The sequence below is a fragment of the Haliotis rufescens genome, unplaced genomic scaffold, assembly GCF_023055435.1.
Source record: "Haliotis rufescens isolate VD_foot unplaced genomic scaffold, xgHalRufe1.0.p SCAF_17, whole genome shotgun sequence".
Taxonomy (NCBI): domain Eukaryota; kingdom Metazoa; phylum Mollusca; class Gastropoda; order Lepetellida; family Haliotidae; genus Haliotis; species Haliotis rufescens.
In genome coordinates this window covers 13,675,513-13,697,221 of record NW_025963857.1, presented here as the reverse complement: position 1 = coordinate 13,697,221, position 21,709 = coordinate 13,675,513, and the positions used below count along the sequence as shown (strand labels likewise).

At 44.2% G+C, this 21,709-nt stretch overlaps 1 protein-coding gene across 1 annotated transcript in view; it reads right to left on the bottom strand.

The window, feature by feature from the left end:
* The window catches only part of LOC124140843, a 54,370-nt gene that overhangs the window by 25,869 nt on the left and 6,792 nt on the right, over positions 1-21,709 (bottom strand). Inside the window, exons 6-19 of the mRNA XM_048397348.1 lie at positions 19,833-19,951; positions 16,395-16,508; positions 16,063-16,237; positions 14,239-14,383; positions 13,403-13,524; positions 12,831-12,996; positions 11,904-12,010; positions 11,214-11,311; positions 9,256-9,460; positions 7,287-7,447; positions 5,549-5,694; positions 4,783-4,911; positions 2,148-2,616; positions 897-1,132 (exon numbers count right to left, since the gene is read on the bottom strand). Of these exons, the coding sequence (XP_048253305.1) occupies positions 897-1,132; positions 2,148-2,616; positions 4,783-4,911; positions 5,549-5,694; positions 7,287-7,447; positions 9,256-9,460; positions 11,214-11,311; positions 11,904-12,010; positions 12,831-12,996; positions 13,403-13,524; positions 14,239-14,383; positions 16,063-16,237; positions 16,395-16,508; positions 19,833-19,951 (2,392 nt within the window). The remainder of the gene's footprint in view (positions 1-896; positions 1,133-2,147; positions 2,617-4,782; positions 4,912-5,548; positions 5,695-7,286; positions 7,448-9,255; positions 9,461-11,213; positions 11,312-11,903; positions 12,011-12,830; positions 12,997-13,402; positions 13,525-14,238; positions 14,384-16,062; positions 16,238-16,394; positions 16,509-19,832; positions 19,952-21,709) is intronic.

Here is a 21,709-nt window from a genome sequence, read left to right as displayed (position 1 = left end):
AGGTTGAACATTTCCCTGTTGTCGCCCTTGCTTGTCACGGTCTTTAGGACCAGCAATATTGGACATTATATTAACATTTCGTTTTCACTTAAGGTTTCATTTGACACTTATTTACATATTGGCGTTACCCCTGGATGCCCCAGGGACTAGTATGCCCCTACTCTTCTACCCTCACTTTGAAGTCAAATACATAATTATTAAGAACTGACATTCACTTAGTGTGGGTTCAGTGGAGTATGAACCGTCGAAGAGAGAGGGCCAAACTGGATTAACGTCAGAGCTTGTTCATGCACGTTCTAACACAGCGAAGCTGAATTCTTATAATTCATCTTTGGAAGTGCTACAGCACACATACCTCAACAATCAGTCAACATTGTTTCATGTTCATACGAGTACACAGCCGACTTCTAACGACTTCCTGTTTACATATCCACTCACCTTACCAAAGTAGTTCCATTTAAATAGATTCAATAAATAAACAGAACGCAGTTTTAGCCTTTAATAAAGTTTAATACTTTGCAACATTTCATAAACTGCAGTTCACAAAACTTTAATCTTTTAACAAACACTGGTGAAACTGTAAAGCTGTTTAGCAGTGAAATCACCCACTTATGCAGTTCAGCAAGTACAGTAAAGGACGGTTATAACGAACTCAAAGGGACTACTAATTTTAGTTCGTTATAACCGTAGTTCGTTATAAGCATATATACAGTATAACTACAGCAAATAGTCGGGACCAAAAAAGTAAGTTCGTTTTATCCGTCAGTTCGTTATAAGCGTGTTCGTTATAACCGTAGTTTACTGTACTTTGTAAATCCTGAGAGCGGTAGGGACTGAATTTGTGTCGCCAGTCTACTGTTCACCGGCAAAGTTGAAGTGGCAGTTGTGAACACTACTTCTGGGCATAAAGTTCCCGGATGAAGAGGCCACCTGTGACGACAGGTTTTGAAACATTGGCAAATACGGAGCTGAATACCGCCTGAATGCACCATCGCCTTCTGACGGCGGGCTTGAAACCGTCGCAGATGGCTTTCTTCAGATCCAGTTTTCCGAAGTACAGAACTAACTTGGTAGTGTTGGTCAGAAGTACAACTTCTGTTGTAGATTCTGACACTTGCCTTGTTCCTGTGCCCTGACAAACACGACGTGGTGTATGATAAGGTATGGGCGTTACGATCACCTTAGCGCTAAAATCGCTTTGTACAACAGTATCCAGGTCAGCGTGCTTCATAAATGGTATGGGCAGCATAACGTAATGGGCTGCCGTGGTAGAAGGGGATGGCGATAAATACGAACTGTACACTTGAAAGTCTCACGTCATTAAACTTTCCGAATCTCTTTATGGGAATCGAACAACGAACCTTCTGATGCGAGGTCGGCCGCCTCGTCTACATGGCCAAAGAGCCAACTGACAAGGTACAGATATCATCTATAGGATGACTCAACGCTTTGTAACATACAGGAGACACGCCCCTGGCTGCGTAGCAGGGTACCGCCACCCCGTCAACAGTAGGCACGTCCCTGGCAGGATACTGCGACTCCGTCAACAGAAGGCACGTCCCTGGCAGGATACTGCGACTCCGTCAACAGAAGGCACGTCCTTGGCTGTGTGGAATGGTACTGTGACCTCGTCAACTGAGGCACGTCCCTGGCAGGATACTGCGACTCCGTCAACAGAAGGCACGTCCCTGGCAGTGTACTGCGACTCCGTCAACAGAAGGCACGTCCCTGGCAGGATACTGCGACTCCGTCAACAGAAGGCACGTCCCTGGCAGGATACTGCGACTCCGTCAACAGAAGGCACGTCCCTGGCAGTGTACTGCGACTCCGTCAACAGAAGGCACGTCCCTGGCAGGATACTGCGACTCCGTCAACAGAAGGCACGTCCCTGGCTGTGTGGAATGGTACTGTGACCTCGTCAACTGAGGCACGTCCCTGGCAGGATACTGCGACTCCGTCAACAGAAGGCACGTCCCTGGCAGTGTACTGCGACTCCGTCAACAGAAGGCACGTCCCTGGCAGGATACTGCGACTCCGTCAACAGAAGGCACGTCCCTGGCTGTGTACTGCGACTCCGTCAACAGAAGGCACGTCCCTGGCAGGATACTGCGACTCCGTCAACAGAAGGCACGTCCCTGGCAGGATACTGCGACTCCGTCAACAGAAGGCACGTCCTTGGCTGCGTAGGAGGGTAGTGCGACCCTGTCAACAGAAGGCACGTCCTTGGCTACGTAGGAGGATAGTGCCACTCTGTCAACAGAAGGCACGTCCCTGGCAGTGTACTGCGACTCTGTCACGTCCTTGGCTGCGTAGGAGGGTAGTGCGACCCTGTCAACAGAAGGCACGTCCTTGGCTACGTAGGAGGGTAGTGCGACCTCGTCAACAGAAGGCACGTCCTTGGCTACGTGGGAGGGTAGTGCGACCCTGTCAACAGAAGGCACGTCCCTGGCTACGTAGGAGGGTAGTGCGACCCTGTCAACAGAAGGCACGTCTCTGGCTACGTAGGAGGGTACTGCGACCTCGTCAACAGAAGGCACGTCTCTGGCTACGTAGGAGGGTACTGCGACCCTGTCAACAGAAGGCACGTCCCTGGGTGCGTAGCAGGGTGCTGTGACCCTGTCAACAGAAGGCACGTCTCTGGCTTCGTTGCAAGTACCGCGACATATTTTGCACAGTTAGGCTAGGAAGCTGCACATCACCCGAAATATGTTAGTACATTGTAGATGTAAACCCCACAGTTGGGCAGATACAAGGAGTGAGTAAGTATTGTTTTTGGCCGCTTTTAGCAATATTCCAGCTTTTAGCAATATTCCAGCAATATCACGGCGGGGAACACCAGAAATGGGCTTCACACATTGTACCCATGTCGGGAATCGAACCCGGGTCTTCGGCGTGACGAGCGAACGCTTTAACCACTAGACTACCCGACCGTCCCGCTAATACAAGGAAGATTCCTATCAGACATAAGCTTGTGACATCATAGTTGCATGTCACATCTTTTACGTTAATTAATGATACGTAGATCCATACATAAATGCAAATAAAAACTTACAACTTTATGGATAGCATTTTCTTGTTTATTGCATTAAGCGATCAGATTCTTACATCTTACAACCACGGGTAATGGATAACAAGGAGCACGCGGATAACAGGACGACTCCAGCTGTGAAGTAAGAATAACAACAAGCACACAGGTACAAAGACAGATATACAGTGAGGAATAAGAGGTTGATCAAGCCGATTGGACACTAATTAAAGTAGTTGAAGACGCTGAGTGGATACTTATTAAAAAGAATCTATTGTTTGAGTAGATCTTCAAAGGCAGAAGAGATGTACATTGCACATCTGTTGATCAAAGGTTTGTGACGGCGGATTTCTATGGCTTTCAAGAGTATTGATGTTTGGTAGAGAGGATTTACTTTGGCTGTTGAGGTTTTATGTTCTTTGAAGCGGGTATCTACTGGGCGGGAGGTTTCACCACTGTACGAGGCGCCGAAGTCACAATCTGTCACTACTTTTTTGGTCTGCTTGTTGGAGGGAGGGTTACGGAAATTAGCTTGGAACTTAGTTTGGTATGGGGTGGTGAGAGAATCGAATTACCTATCTTCCGCTCTCCGGGGAGACGCTCGATATCCACCAGACCATGGGGCCATAACCACAATTAGGGAGATGCATAGGAGACTGATTGTACGCCAGTAGGTATTCTGGGTTAGAATGGGTCACCAGCAGCGAATCGTGGACAGGAGACTTTGTCGACTGGGTGGTCAGCCTACGTGACTTGGTTGATGGATGTCATCGCATCCCAACTGCATAGATAAATGCTCATGATGTCAGTCATTTGGTCTGGTCCAGACACGATTATTTACATACCGCCGTCATACACCCGGAATCTTGCTCAGTGTCACGTTAAATAACACACGCACGCACGCACGCACGCACGCACGCACGCACGCACGCACGCACGCACACTGACTGTACATGAGGCTGAAGTCTCCTGCATGTGTTTAAAACGCACCCGACGCATCCTGTTTTCCACCCGGATCTAGACATCTAGAAATGTAATCAATGCGCTGTCTTTTGAGCCCGGGTGTAAGAAGACACTCGCCCACGCTACCCGGATCTGTACAGTAAACGAATCTGTAACCACAAGGTGTTAACTGGTATCATCAAAACCGGATATTGAAACATAACTAATAAATTAGCCCAAAAGGTTAAACTTATGCAAGTACCAAATACTGTTATCACGGCAAATAATTGTCAAAGAGGTCTGATATATTTTAGATCAATATTACAATACAATACAATACAATACAATACAATACAATATTGTTATTTCACTTTGACTTTTTTGAAATTATAAATTTTGAACACCGATGATTTTGAAACGAAGTCCGTAAACCAAGTATAATAAAAAAAAATAAAGGCATAAATTATATGTATACGAAAACATAATTGACCTAGATAATAACTTGTAACACAGGTACAAATCTTTTCCCCGACACATTAGATAGACATTTTGAATACATACCGACAGATTGATTGTGCTACTCCTGTGAGTTTTTATCATACGAAACACTATTATAACTTCATAATCAATGCAAACAAACGTGAGTTAAAACAACGATATAATGAGTTTGTGTGTATTTTACGAACGCTTCTAGCTAAGATTGATTTTGCACTCTATGGACAGAGCTCGTCTTCAGATGAGCTGTGAGGCCTTCAAGCAGGCAGTATTCAGGTGATTAAAGGATAAGGCAACTTTAGACGAGGCGAACTTTGTACATTCCGACCACATCCTCAACCTGATCACACGACAAGATGATATTGATTGCTCTCATGGGATTATCCTTCGGGGATTTCGCCATCTTCAGCAGCATGTCTGTGGACCACGTCTTCCCAGCGCCGATTTTCCTATACAGAAGCAAAGATCCACATGAAATCATTATCGCAAGGCTCATGCTGACGGGTCTTTTATACTTAACTATCACTGAATCAATAAAGTTCATTAATATTCTATGAAATTAGAATGAGAAACCACCAGCATATGTCAGGGGTGTATCTCATATATTTGTTCTTCAAGAATATGTTCCAAATAGCTTGTTATTTCATTTTGTAATCAGTGTAACCTACATATGGTGCAATGCAGTACTACGACTGATTTTGGCAACAGAATCATCACCTCCACTTAGTTTAACCTATAGTTGGTTGTGAACTCAGAAGTTACCATACAGTTTGTTGTGAACACTGAACTCACCCAAGAGTTAGTTGTGAATACTTACTTACCCTATAACTAGTTGTGAACACTGAACTTACCCTAGAGTTGGTTGTGAACACTGAAGTTACCATACAGTTTGTTGTGAACACTGAACTCACCCAAGAGTTAGTTGTGAATACTTACCCAAAAACTAGTTGTGAACACTGAACTTACCCTATAGTTGGTTGTAAACACTGAAGTTACCATACAGTTTGTTGTGAACACTGAACTCACCCAAGAGTTAGTTGTGAACACTGAAGTTACCCTACAACTATTTGTGAATACTGAGCTTACCCTATAGTCATCTCCTGCTGGCTCTCGTCCACACACTTCATGTTGCCCTCGACGCCCAGCTTGCAGTTTGTCAACGGTTTCCGCAGAGTGTTGTTAAAGGATACCTTCACAGTGACCTGGCCCTCTTTCTTACACTTCTCGGGACCCTGGAAGCATTGTATGACATTGTAGGGAAGAATCATTTGCATAATAAGTAACTGTGTTAAGTATCCCCTTAAGGAAGAAGCCATCGATCGGGGTGTATATGCGGTTGCAGTCATCAGTGGGATATGTTAAGAGACAGAGAGATTATCTCGGGGACATGACACTTGGTACTGAGATCCTCACGGGGACATAAGACATGGTACATAGATCGTCATGGCGACATGGTACGTGGTACTGAGATCGTCACGGGGGCAAAACACGTGGTACAGAGATCATCACGGGGACATGGCACGTGCTACAGGAACCATCACGGGGACATGATACGTGGTACTGAGATCCTCACGGGGACATAAGACATGGTACATAGATCGTCATGGCGACATGGTACGTGGTACTGAGATCGTCATGGGGGCAATACACGTGGTACAGAGATCATCACGGGGACATGAGACGTGGTACAGAGATCATCAAGGGGACATGAGACGTGGTACGGGGGTCATCACGGGGACATGAGACGTGGTAAGGAGATCACCACGGGGACATGAGACGTGGTACAGGGATCATCACGGGGACATAATAGGTGGTACAGGGATCATCAAGGGGACATCAGATGTGGTACAGAGATCATCATGGTGACTTGAGACGTGGTACGGAGATCATCAAGGGGACATGAGACGTGGTACGGGGGTCATCACGGGGACATGAGACGTGGTACGGGCATCACCACGGAAACATGAGACGTGGTACAGGGATCATCACGGAAACATGAGACGTGGTACAGGGATCATCACGGGGACACGAGACGTGGTACGGGGATCATCACGGCGACATGAGACGTGGTACAGAGGTCCTCACGGGGACATGAGACGTGGTAAGGAGATCACCACGGGGACATGAAACGTGGTACAGAGATCATCACGGGGACATGAGACGTGGTACAGAGATCATCACGGGGACATGAGACGTGGTACGGGGATCATCACTTGGACATGAGACGTGGTACGAAGATCACCGCGGGGACATGAGACGTGGTACAGGGATCATCACGGGGACATGATAGGTGGTGCAGGGATCATCAAGGGGACATGAGACGTGGTACGGTGATCATCACGGGGACATGAGACGTGGTACAGAGATCATCATGGTGACATGAGACGTGGTACGGAGATCATCAAGGGGACATGAGACGTGGTACGGGGGTCATCACGGGGACATGAGACGTGGTGCGGGGATCATCACGGGGACATGAGACGTTGTACGGGGGTCATCACGGGGACATGAGACGTGGTACAGAGCCCATCACGGGGATATGACAATTTGAACAGACATCATCGCTGGGACATGGTTATCTGAAAAGAGATCAAACCCGGGACACAACATGTGGTACAGGGATCATCACGGGGCATGGTACGAGATCATCATGGCTTAAGACACCACAATTCACTCTGCGGAGATGGGTAGAAAACCCCTGCTGTGATCCGCTGAACGTGAATGCATCTGGGAGATTAAGGGTGTCTCAGTTGTCTCAAAGAAATCAAGACTTACTACGAGTTTCTTAGTTAGGACTTTATCTATTACAGTATCATTTCCCTACCGTTATCTCCAGTGGCGGATTGCGCACAGAAATACATTTTGATGTCTTCAAGGTGTTCTCGGATTCTTTGACGTTCGCCACGGCCTTGCACTCATAAGTGGATCCTCTGTTTGGCTTATCAAGGTCTAACATGGTATCAACCTTCACGGTGATCACCTTCACTGTAATAATAATAATAATAATAATAATAATAATAATAATAATAATAATAATAATGATGATGATGATGATGATGATGATATTATTATTATTATTATAATAATAATAATAATAATAATAATAATAATAATAATAATAATAATAATAATAATAATAATAATATTTTACAGGGTGTCTTACAGATATTGTGCCATCATACTGCGCATCCAATGACATTATTTACATGGAGCAGAAAGGAGCCAGAAAGGGAGGTTGGGGTTGTAAACTACTAGTTCAGAAAACGATACTTGAAGAGGCTAAAACTTACCACCGTAACCTCTCAATGTGTTGGATAGACTACAGAAAAGCTGATTCTGTACCTCACGAATGGAATTTGAGGTCACTGGAATGTATTGACCTCCCCGAGCGACTACTTGTTTTACTCAAGGCTTTAATGAATTGCTGGTCAACTCAACTTGAGACGTATTCGCAGGGGCAGGTGGTGACTTCGGAACCCCTTTCTATTAGAAGAGGAATATTTCAGGGCGATTCTTTTAGCCCTTTGCTTTTCTGTTTGTCACTAAACGCTTTGAGCTTTTTGCTCAGCAAGGAGGAAGGTTATCACCCGGGACCTCCACTTATTGCCAATGGAGGATCTACTCTCAAAAAAAAGATTATGCTTGTCGAGTCCTTTTCTAATGATATCGGCATGTCCTGGATTCGACAAATGCAATATTCTTCAATTGAAACGTGGCAAGGTAGAAGAGGGAGGATCAGTCAGTTTATTTGGGGGAGAGGTTATTGACCATCTCGTGGAAGGTCAGGCCTATACATACTGAGGGATGCAGGTTAGGGACAAACTCCAGAATGCCCATATCAAGGACAAACTTCGAGTACAAATGTAGACTTTAGAAAATCTGGTGTTCAGAGCTGAACGCTCGCAACAAAGTCAAATCCACAAATACTTATGCTGTGCCCGCCCTTTCGTATTCTGTTGGTGGTGTTGATAGGACGAAACAAGGAACTCAGGGTATTGACACCTTCACACGAAGACTCATGTCCGACAATAGATCCCACCACCCTCGCTCCCCCCTCAATCGCTTATATTTACCAATTATGATGAAGCATGTCAAGACTCATGATGAAAACATGAGGTCCATCCATGGAACGACTATGAATATGTTGAGGGCGTCATGGAAAATGATAAATACATTTATCATGTGGTGTCTGCAAAGGTGTCTGCATTCACTATCCAATTCACCCTGGTATCCACAAACTACATGTACTTGAAAACGTTTCAGTGAACAGCTGCGCCCTGTACCTAAAAAACTACGAGGCCTTCGAAGTATGATTGTGCCACTTTGTTATCATAGTGGTATATTTTTTAAATCGAATTTTCGATTATTGTTCTCGTTATTTCAATTATTTATTTATTTTCGAAATTTTGCCTGTTTACTCGTTATTTCGAATATTCAGAACACTGTATTGAAATATCGAGTTTTCGTGTAATTCTCACAATTTACATTATTTTCTCGTAATCTACATTATTTTCGCGTTCATTCAATTATTTATTTATTTTGGAAATTTCGAACAGTTTTGTCGTTAATGCTTTAACGTTATGTTTTCGTAATTTCAATTTTGTATTAAAAGGAACGATTTTTTTCTCTTTACTTTTTATTCTCGACACACACTAATTAGAAAATACAAGGAAATAACTGAAACAACGAGAAAAATAAAAGAAATTCGATTATTTTTTTAACCAATGTAGCATCATTTAAGCTTTCGTATAACTTAAATAAACTGCACTTAAACTCAAGGTAATAGTCCTTACCATCGCCAACGTTCATGACGGTGTCGGCAATTTTCTTTTCAGCTACAGTCGCCAACGTTTCGCCGGTGTAGTCAATATTATTTGCCTTCAGGAAGACGTTAACTGTGCGAGCCATGGCGCCGGTGTTCCTCACAGTCAACTTTAACTCAAACTCAGAACCCAAGAGCACGGTTTCCTCTGTCGCGTCCAGTGTTAGTTCAATAGCCTATAAAAGTCAACGAATCACATAATTATTCTTATGTTGTGAAACATTAAATTTTAAACGTGAACCCAATCCTTCCTAATACCTCCATGTAGACCAACAACGTAAAGTATGGAATAAAATCATAAAGTGTTTATTTGGAAACGGTTGGTACCTCCACCGTCTTCAACCTTATCACTTCCTTACATCTACCGGTGGGGTTCCCCTCCATCCTTACTCCTACTGGTGGTGTTCCCCTCCACCCTTACCTCTACTAGTGGTGGTTCCCCTCCATCCTTACCCTTACTGGTGGTGTTCCCCTCCATCCTTACCTCTACTGGTGGTGTTCCCCTCCATCCTTACACTTACTGGTGGTGTTCCACTCCATCTTTACCTCTACTGGTGGTGTTCCCCTCCATCCTTACACTTACTGGTGGTGTTCCCCACCATCCTTACACTTACTGGTGGTGTTCCCCTCCATCCTTACCTATACTGGTGGTGTTCCCCTCCATCCTTACCCTTACTGGTGGTGTTCCCCTCCATCCTTCCCTCTACTGGTGGTGTTCCACTCCATTCTTACCTCTACTGGTGGTGTTCCCCTCCATCCTTACATTTACTGGTGGTGTTCCCCTCCATCCTGACCGCTACTGGTGGTGTTCCCCTCCATCCTTAATTCTACTGGTGGTGTTCCCCTCCATCCTTACCTCTACCGGTGGTGTTTCCCTCGATCCTTACCACTACTGGTGGTGTTCCCCTCCATCCTTATTCCTACTGGTGGTGTTCCCCTCCATCCTTACCTCTACTGGTGGTGTTCCCCTCCATCCTTACACTTACTGGTGGTGTTCCACTCCATCCTTACCTCTACTGGTGGTGTTCCCCTCCATCCCTACCTCTACTGGTGGTGTTCCACTCCATCCTTACCTATACTGGTGATGTTCCCCTCCATCCTTACACTTACTGGTGGTGTTCCACTCCATCTTTACCTCTACTGGTGGTGTTCCCCTCCATCCTTACACTTACTGGTGGTGTTCCCCACCATCCTTACACTTACTGGTGGTGTTCCACTCCATCCTTACCTATACTGGTGATGTTCCCCTCCATCCTTACACTTACTGGTGGTGTTCCACTCCATCTTTACCTCTACTGGTGGTGTTCCCCTCCATCCCTACCTCTACTGGTGGTGTTCCACTCCATCCTTACCTATACTGGTGATGTTCCCCTCCATCCTTACACTTACTGGTGGTGTTCCCCCTTCGTCATTACCTCTACTGGTGGTGTTCCCCCTCCATCCTTACCTCTACTGGTGGTGTTCCCCTCCATCCTTACCTCTACTGGTGGTGTTCCCCTCCATCCTTACCTCTACTAGTGGTGTTCCTCTCCATCCTTACCGCTACTGGTGGTGTTCCCCTCCATCCCTACCTCCACAATTACCTCTACTGGTGGGGTTCCCCTCCATCCTTACACTTACTGGTGGTGTTCCCCTCCATCCTTACCTCTACTGGTGGTGTTCCGCTCCATCCTTACCTCTACTGGTGGTGTTCCCCTCCATCCTTACACTTACTGGTGGTGTTCCACTCCATCCTTACCTATACTGGTGGTGTTCCCCTCCATCCTTACACTTACTGGTGGTGTTCCCCCTTCGTCATTACCTCTACTGGTGGTGTTCCCCTCCATCCTTACTTCTACTGGTGGTGTTCCCCTCCATCCTTACCGCTACTGGTGGTGTTCCCCTCCATCCTTACCTCTACTGCTAGTGTTTGTTCCTCTCCATCCTTACCTCTATTGGTGTCGGCTCCTCCCCCTCTTCTCCATCAAAGTTGGCCAACCTAAACGTCCGCTCCGCCCGCCGGACTGCGGCACGCTCTTCTTTGGAACCTGGAATTAGTTCCATATCAAGATATCACTCAGTTCAACCTATGATAACTGCATACTTGTACTCTCTGTTAGGATACATGTACTCACTCTTAGGATGCTTGAATAAACTCCTAGTATGCATGTATAAATCTTATCCGATACTCTTGTCCGCATCAGCTGGATAACTGTACGTTTTCTCTGTATATTATATTTATAGCCTCATATCTCTATTTATATCTGGGGGCACGGGTGGCCCAGTCGTCTGAGGCGCCGCGATTCGCTGTGCAGAGTTGCGTCCCTTGGGCACGCTAGAAACCTATGATTGTGGGTTCGAATCCCGGTTCGCCCCGATTATGTTTCTAGGTTTGTCAGCACCATACCCGTGCTCGTGGGTTTCACCGAAGTGGTAAACGTCTGAGACCTGCATCACTTCGGGCTTTCCTCCCACATTAAGCTGACACGCCGCGATATAACTGGAATATTGTTAAAAGCGGCGTAAAACCCAACTCACTCACTCACTATTTATATCTATCTTCCTATAAAATAATAAAATCGATATTAATATACTGACACTTTAGATAGATACATGTACATCGACCTAAGTCTGACGTACCTTCCTCATACTTGTACTCTCTCGTGATGTCAAGTCTTTCTTTTTCTTTTTCGTCCTCATTGTACGGCTCGCCGGTAGGCGCGTGGGTACTGATGAACTTGCCAACACTGGAAGGTATCGTGTTAGATGATATAGCCTCATTGGTACTTATATACTTGCCAACACTGGAAGGTATCGTGTCAGGTGATATAGCCTCATTGGTACTGATATACTTGCCAACACTGGAAGGTATCGTGTTAGGTGATATAGCCTCATTGGTACTGGTATACTTGCCAACACTGGAAGGTATCGTGTTAGGTGATATAGCCTCATTGGTACTATATAACTTAAGGGTATAGCTTAAGGGTATTGATACACCTGCCATCACTGGAAGGTTATATGTTACATGGTATAGCATAAATAGTAGTTTTACACCTGCCATCACTGGAACGTAATATGTTACATGGTATAGCACACATGGCATTGATACACTTGTCATCACTGGAAGGTAATATGTTACATTGTATAGCATAAATAGTAGTGATAGACTTGCCATCACTGAAAGGTAATATATTACATGGTATGGCATAAATAGCACTGATAGACTTGCCATCACTGGAAGGTGATATGTTACATGGTATAGCATAAATAGTAGTGATACACTTGCCATCACTGGAAGACATGTTAGCCTAAAGGGTATTAGCCTATTGTGTATTGATACACTTGTCATCAGTGGAAGAAGCTATGTTATATGGTAGGGCCTAATGGGTATTGATACACCTGCCGTAACTGGAAGGTTATATGTTACATGGTATAGCCCAAAGAATATTTATACACTTGCCGCAGTATCCCATTACATTATAATTATCCCGTTATAACACACCATGCCTCCATCTGCGAGCCACATTAATTTGAAGATGACCCAGGTCAAGACCCTATATTACGTACGCGTTTCTGACCCTGGACAGTTGTATGAAGTTTTTTTTCTTCGGGTCCACCAGCCACTCAACTTTGTCCCCGTTCACCTCGGCAAAGACGAATGCGGTGTCGAGGCCGACATTGACGTGACCCTCCTTCACTGCGATGACGGGGCAAGGCCCGCACTGATACGAGCCTGGGGAGGGTAGAATCGATCACTTTCATGTTCAGTCAATGTCCGGCGTACCTACATAATATTTACTTCGAAACATGTGGAGTGCCGGTACATCAGGTTATTGACGTTGCATTTTTATTTTAAAGGCTTTTTTGAATATTTCAACAGGATTGACTTTTGTGTCATTATCTGTTAGTTGTTTTCCTACCGTTAAGACATTGCAAATGACAATACGATGATCTTCTCGTTACTGTACTATCTATATGTATAGTATACTACATTACTTAGATACGTAAACATGTTACTTGTTTATTCAGCGACCGAAAACATATCCTGTCTCTAACAAAAATCCCTCCCGGGCCCCGAATATCAATTAATGGGACGGTCTCTTCATGTCGCCATGGCTACAGCGCAGGTATGCACCCACCGTCACTTTCCTCCTGAGGGGTGGCGTCTATGACCTGCCAGCCGTCGTACACCAAACCTCCCCCCTCGCTGTCTGTCAGGTCCGGCCGACTCATCCACGCCTCGTTCCACACATGGAAATTCCTGGAATAACAGGTTTGGTTCCTCCCATATCATCAATCATTGTACGATACGACCAGGGCCAAGCAGTATTCCGACCACAGTACCGATCATTATATGATAAATATATTGCAACCAAGTAATTCTGTGGCATTTGATTGGGTATGAAGACGCAATTCTATTGCGTTTAAGTTACCATGAAACGATAACTTTAGGCCACGCCCACTGACGGACTACTGTTACCTGATTGGCTGATAGAAGAATGTGCGGGGCTTGTGTTTCATTATTTTTCTGATTGATGTCACTGATTTCATACCCTTGTCTACAGGTTTGTTTGTGTAAATAATTAAATGAGCTACCCGACTCGTGAAGATCCTGGTAAGGAACAGTTTTTAGCAACCCATGCTTGTAGTAAGAGACGACTAACGGGATCGTAGGTCAGGCTCGCTGACTTGGTTGATGCATATCATCGTATCCCAATTGCGTAGATCGACGCTCATGTTGTCAATCACTGGATTTTCTGGTCCAGATTCGATTATTTTCATTAAAAAAACCAATACCCACTTCACTTGTCTTTCTTGAAAGCTGTTTTTGTGTGAACACAGCTGGAATAATAATCTGTCGGTAAGATCATTATAACAAAATTCTGCATGATCATAATCCTTATTAAAGTTCTGTTATTAATAAGAGTTATGTGATCAAACTTTCGTCTTTGTACATATTCTCGATTATGCCTACCACACGGAGTCTATTTTTTCCTCTTCCAATTCTCCATTTGGCAACTTGTAGTTGTACGTGTCACAGCTCAGGTGCTCCTTGTCAGTGTTGTGGGCCGACTTAAAGTTGGTGACACTGCGACAAGGGATGCCCAGCGCCCGACACACTGTAGGTAGAGATTCATCAGTAATGACAAGATACATGAAACATGTTGTCCCATTGTAGAGAGCACCCCTAAAACCCCGACTGAAAAGGATCTCATCATCTTGTCGTTTTATTATAGTAAAACACTCCTACAATCCCCGACTGAAAAAGATCTCATCATCTTGCTGTTTCAGTGTTGCAAAACACTCCTAGAATCCCCGACTGAAAATGATCTCATCATCTTTCGTTTTATTATAGTAAAACACTCCTACAATCCCCGACTGAAAAAGATCTTATCATCTTGCTGTTTCAGTGTTGTAAAACACCCCTAGAATCCCCGACTGAAAATGATCTCATCATCTTGTCGTTTTATTATAGTAAAACACTCCTACAATCCCCGACTGAAAAAGATCTCATCATCTTGCTGTTTCTGTGTCGTAAAACACCCCTAGAATCCCAAACAGAAAATGATCTCATCATCTTGTCGTTTTATTATAGTAAATCACTCCTACAATCCCCGACTGAAAAAGATCTCATCATCTTGCTGTTTCTGTGAAGTAAAACACCCCTAGAATCCCAAACAGAAAATGATCTCATCATCTTGTCGTTTTATTATAGTAAATCACTCCTACAATCCCTGACTGAAAAAGATCTCATCATCTTGCTGTTTCTGTGTCGTAAAACACCCCTAGAATCCCCGACTGAAAATGATCTTATCATCTTGCTGTTTCAGTGTTGTAAAACACCCCTAGAATCCCCGACTGAAAATGATCTCATCATCTTGTCGTTTTATTATAGTAAAACACTCCTACAATCCCCGACTGAAAAAGATCTTATCATCTTGCTGTTTCAGTGTAGTAAACCACCCATAGAATCCCCGACTGACAATGATCTCATCATCTTGTCGTTTTATTATAGTAAAACACTCCTACAATTCCCGACTGAAAAAGATCTTATTATCTTGCTGTTTCAGTGTTGTAAAACACCCATAGAATCCCCGACTGAAAATGATCTCATCATCTTGTCGTTTTATTATAATAAACCACTCCTACAATCCCCGACTGAAAACGATCTTATCATCTTGCTGTTTCAGTGTAGTAAACCACCCATAGAATCCCCGACTGAAAATGATCTCATCATCTTGTCGTTTTATTATAATAAAACACTCCTACAATTCCCGACTGAAAAAGATCTTATCATCTTGCATTTTTATTGTTGTAAATCACCCATTGAATCCCCGACTAAAACACACCACTTATTATCTTGCTGTTTTATTGTAGTAAAACATGCTTAGCATCCCCGATTGAAAAAGACCGAGAATCTTGCTGTTTTATTGTAGTAAAACACCCCTAAAATACCCGACTGAACAAAACACTCCATTATCACCTTGATGCTTTATTATATTATGTCATGATGCCGAGACCAAACTGTGCCACCTCACAACATTACTATTTTTTGTAGTGAAGCATCGTTACTGAAAAAGTCCTCATTCCCATCTTTCTTCACTGTAAGAAATTTCCTGTCAACAACAGTACCCGATAATCACTGCTATGAACCATCCGTAAAATATCCCCTGTCACACAAAGTGGTCGTAGCGCTACGATTATCTTAAGGCTATGGTAAACCATGGTCGCAGCGATAAGATGACTTTGGTGAATGGGTAACTCATATACAGCATCTGTTTTTAAACAGTTGTTTTACCTGTAGTGAGAACACAAGAGTACACCCAGCACTGCCCATACTTCACTGGTTTGGTTGTTGTCATGTACTGCTTGAGAATCTTCACACTCCCGCTCCAGGTGGAGGGTGCGGTACCACCGAAATAGTAACCCGACCAGTTGCCCACCAACACCCCGGCGTCGTCTATAGAGTTCACCTGCAACACAATGAAGATGTAAGCGCAAGCGCAGCTCACACTACCAGATAACCCTGCAAAGAGGACATTGTTCTCTTTGTGTGTACACAATCCTTCATTGCGAGCAGGTGCGCGAGTATAGGGTGTGTTAGTTCATTGGCTTTCAGACACTACTTACAATCTTGGAGAGGGCACGTGTGACTCTCACAATGCTTCCCAGGGCTGGCGAAGCATCAAACTTGAAGGCTTTCCGCAGTAGATGGAGAGACGCCTCGAGTACCTGGTCTTCAAACTGAAACCGAGAAGGTTATTATTGTTGTTGAGTTTGTTTAACGCCGCACACTATTCGACCGCATCCTTGGTCTAGTGGTAGCGCGTCCGCCCGGAGAGCGGAAGGTCGTGGGTTCGATCCCCGGCCGCGTCATACCAAAATGCCGCTGTCTGACGCTCGACATTAAGGACTGGTCAGCTCGAAGTAAGTATAAAGTGTCTGAGTCGGGTATGCATGTTAAAATGCGGTCATGGTATCTCAGTGGGCTAGCACTATAAATCGGCATCAGTCAGGACTAGTACAAACAGCCACACACACACACACACACACAAATATGCATGTACGTTGCTATATAAGTGCAATAATCTTGGACTCGACGTTAAACCCTATTTCACCTGACCTCCGTCTCACCGCGCAATAGTCCAGCTATGTGACGACAGCCTAAACATAAGACCGGACAATCCTGTGATTAAGACGATGAGGAACGATCCACACCGTCGGGGTACGATGATCCGCGACGAACCGAGCTTCCCCGCCCGATTCATTATGTCGCCACATGGGTTGCTGGGCATCTATTATAACCGGAAGTCCCCATGGGGCTGGGATATTTGAAATATAAAAGCTCAGGAATAAACATCTGGAGAAAGACGCTTGAGAAGTGACATGAGCTGCCATACACATCATCTACATGTATAAAGTGAGGTCAAACATCATGCATCCTCAGAATCTATCTTCTTTCCAAGTCATCGAATTTTTGCAAAAAATGTATCACCTTATAGAACTACGTAAAAAACAATATGGCGAATTAATGGTATTAGACACTTATAATTTTTTTGGACCGATTCCGTGGTCTAGTGGTAGAGCGTCCGCCCGGAGAGCGGAAGGTCCGGGGTTCGATCCCTGGGCGCGTCATACCAAAAGACGTTAAAAGATGGAACTTGTTGTTACCATGTCTGGCGCTCGGCATTAAGGGGCTAAAACAAGGACTGGTCGGCTCGGAGTCAGTATACTGTGTCTGAGTGGGTTATTCATGTTAAACTGCGGCATGGTATCTCAGTGAGCTGTTCGGCATCAGTCCGGACTAGTACAAGCAGCCACACAAACACACACACGTACATGCACGTCGCATATATAAGTGCAATAATCTTGGACGCGACGTTAAACCCCATTTCACCTCACCTATAATTTTATTGATGTAGCTCAACATCTCAAGAATGATATTGTGTTTGTAAGTTGTTGATTGTTTTGCTTAATTTATTTTTCTTACATTCAGTTAAAATCAAATATTTAATAACATAGTGCTGCTCTACATCGGGGTTACACTATTGAAGCTGGGTTGATTTTCACTGCACTACGAATAATTACATTTCACTTTTTGTACCCGGGTGAGAATATGTCTTCGGCAACTCATGCTTCTCGAAAGAGGCGACAGACGGGATCGGGTGGTCAGGCTCGTTGGCTTGGTTGATGCATGTCATCGTATCACAATTGTGTAGATCGTTGCTCATGTTGTCAATCACTGATTTTCTGGTGCAGATTCGATTATTTACAGACCGCCGTCATATAGCTGAAATATTGCTGAGTGCGGTCTTTTAACAACAAACAACGTATAATTACATTGCAAATAGTTTGAATGCAGAAATGTAAAAAGTCAATATAAACTCAAGGACATAAGACACGTCACCTTGTAAATTTACAAAGTCACAAATTGTTGTATTTTAAACATGGACATTTTACTATATGTTTGCATAAACACTGACAAATCAAGCGGAAGAAATTAATTTCATGGACATGTTTCCCGAAGAAGTGTGAGTCTCCAATATTCGATCACCAATGAAAAAGCGCCGCCACTTTCAAAATGTTAGAAAAAGCAACTACCCAGTCAATATCGAGTGTGTCACCCCTCAGCTTCGATGCAGGCTCTGACACGACAGCGATCGCGACCAGAGGAAATCAGTCGTCTTATGGCATGCACAGGGATCAGACGCCATGTTGCCTGCAATGCCTGTGCTAACGCCACTCTTGTTTCTGGACGTGGCTGACGTTGCCTAATCTGTCGTCCAAAGTGGTCCCACGATGTTCTATTGGAGACATGGCAGGAGATCTTGCCGGCCAAGGAAGACGGTTCACGTTGTTGGCGTTGAAAAATGCTCTGGTAATGCGGGCTGTACGAGGCGTTGCGTTATATTGTTGGAATAACGTTTGCGGGTGACGCCAGTTGTACTGCCATTAACACTTCATTGATGTAGCGTGCAGCGGTAAGATTGTCATCAATAACATCCAGATCCGTCTTCATGTCTCCACAAATCCCATCCAAGACCATCACACTGCCACCATCGTATGGTTCAATTTCCTGCACGCAACAAGGTGCCGTCCGTTCCCCTGGCCGCCGATAAAAACGCACCTGCATTTGCTTTGAAGATTCGGAACCTGCTCTCATCGCTAAACAGTACTCTGCTCCAAATTATCTGCTGCCATCGCTCGACATTCCTCGCCCACCTCATTCTCTGAAGTCGATTATGACGCGTTAACGTCATGCCCTTGAACGGTCGGTAGTCTCTCAGACCACCGTGCTGATGGGATGACCAAGAGCATGTCGTCCCGATGATGTCACTGTGAGGTATCTGTTCCTAAGGTGAAGCAGCCGTAAATGGCGGTTTTCCGGAGGGGAGGTAACTCTGGGTCTTCCGCTCCTAGGCCTGTCTGCTGTTCCATCTGTCTGCCTTGGCCGGCTGACTAACCTCAGTGTCGTCCTTCTCGAACAACCCATTACCCCAGCAACATGGGCCTGGGTTGTCCCCATATCCAACATTCCCATTGCCCTTTCTCTCTGTTCCAATGTTAATCGAGGCATGACCACTTTTGGCAACTGAATGTGCAAATGCCAAAGAAGATTTTCGCACCCCTTTTATACTAGATTTGCATACGGGAATGTATTCCAGGGTTATTCCTTTATTTCCGAGCAATAAGGGCATTTTGCGCATGTCAGTGATAGGAATGAATAAGTTGTGTTTAGGCGATACGTTTTAATCTATATTAAAAGGTATTTTGACATTTGTTGAAAATATATCGAAAAAAATAGTTGAGGTGACGTTTCTTATGTCCTTGAGTTTAGTCTCCTTCAATGTGCGAGTTGGAAATATGAGTGAGTGAGTATGGTTTAACGCCGCTTTTAGCAATATTCCAGCAATATCACGGCGGGGGACACCAGAAATGGGCTTCACACATTGTACCCATGTCGGGAATCGAACCTGGGTCTTCGGCGTGACGAGCGAACGCTTTAACCACTAGGCTACCCGGCCGCCCCATTGGAAATATGAACATCAAAATTATAGCTGAACTCACTTGTCCAAAATACCAAGGACGGGGTTGTATGTACATTGAGAAACCACGATAGACACACCCCGAGTCATTCAGTACAGCCTCTTTGAGCCAGTCTTTGTCAGCCATGTAAACGAGGTCCTCTGAAACATCAGTGGTAATGTTAGTTTCAGTGTCTTCAGTACGGTATGCATATATTTGCCTCAGAAGGTGAAGATTCGCTCACATCTCGTCTAGTTATCAGGACGATTAGTATACCCGTATAAATTTACTGGTGGGCAAAAGAAAATATACACTTGAAAAGTCTATACGAACATTCTGTATGCGATTCGTTGAACATGTATGTAACAAACGTATGATCTCTAGTCGCAGTTCTGATGTTGAGTTTTCGCACTGCCAAGCTACAGGGCAAAAAATACACGTGAAAATTGAACGTGACCAGAACATCAAAATGTTACAAGGCTGAAACGTGACGCCAAAACACTGCAAACCTGATGTCCAACACAACGATGATACCCGTATCAAATACATCACTACGGAAAAAAATATTTCTGTTTTGTTTCATTTTTAGCCATCATCAAACATTCCTGTGTGCAGTTTTTTGTATGGATGTTTAGTTACTCTTGGCGGATCACGATAACGTTTGTTTTCAATTGTCATCATTTAAAGCCGAAAAACTAGAATCAAATGGTAGCGAACTGCACAACAGTATACATTTCATTGGTCCCTGTGCCATTTTATTTCCGCCTATTGCTCGTTTGACCAGAAACGTAATTCTTAAGCCTTGGTTAAGGCGTGTTTCATATGACTGTTCCTACACACTTATCTTTACACGGAGGGTTGGGTATTGTTTGATATGCTTTTACACCAGGGGTTGAGGCATATTTCATATGACTGTTCCAACATACGTATCTTTACATGCAGTGTTGGGTATTGTTTGATATGCCTCTACACCAGGGGTTGAGGCGTATTTCATATGACAGTTCCTACATACGTATCTTTACATGCAGTGTTGGGTATTTTTTGATATGCCTCTACACCAGGGGTTGAGGCATATTTCATATGACAGTTCCTACATACGTATCTTTACATGCAGTGTTGGGTATTGTTTGATATGCCTCTACACCAGGGGTTGAGGCGTACTTCATATGACAGTTCCTACATACGTATCTTTACATGCAGTGTTGGGTATTGTTTGATATGCCTCTACACCAGGGGTTGAGGCATATTTCATATGACAGTTCCTACATACGTATCTTTACATGCAGTGTTGGGTATTGTTTGATATGCCTCTACACCAGGGGTTGAGGCGTACTTCATATGACAGTTCCTACATACGTATCTTTACATGCAGTGTTGGGTATTGTTTGATATGCCTCTACACCAGGGGTTGAGGCATATTTCATATGACAGTTCCTACATACGTATCTTTACATGCAGTGTTGGGTATTGTTTGATATGCCTCTACACCAGGGGTTGAGGCGTATTTCATATGACTGTTCCTACACACGTATCTTTACATGCGGGGTTGGGTATTGTTTGATATGCCTTTACACCAGGGGTTGAGGCGTATTTCATATGACTGTTCCTACACACGTATCTTTACATGCGGGGTTGGGTATTGTTTGATATGCCTTTACACCAGGGGTTGAGGCATTTTTCATATGACTGTTCCTACATACGTATCTTTACATGCAGTGTTGGATATTGTTTGATATGCCTCTACACCAGGGGTTGAGGCATTTTTCATATGACTGTTCCTACATACGTATCTTTACATGCAGTGTTGGATATTGTTTGATATGCCTCTACACCAGGGGTTGAGGCGTATTTCATATGACTGTTCCTACACACGTATCTTTATATGCGGGGTTGGGTATTGTTTGATATGCCTCTACACC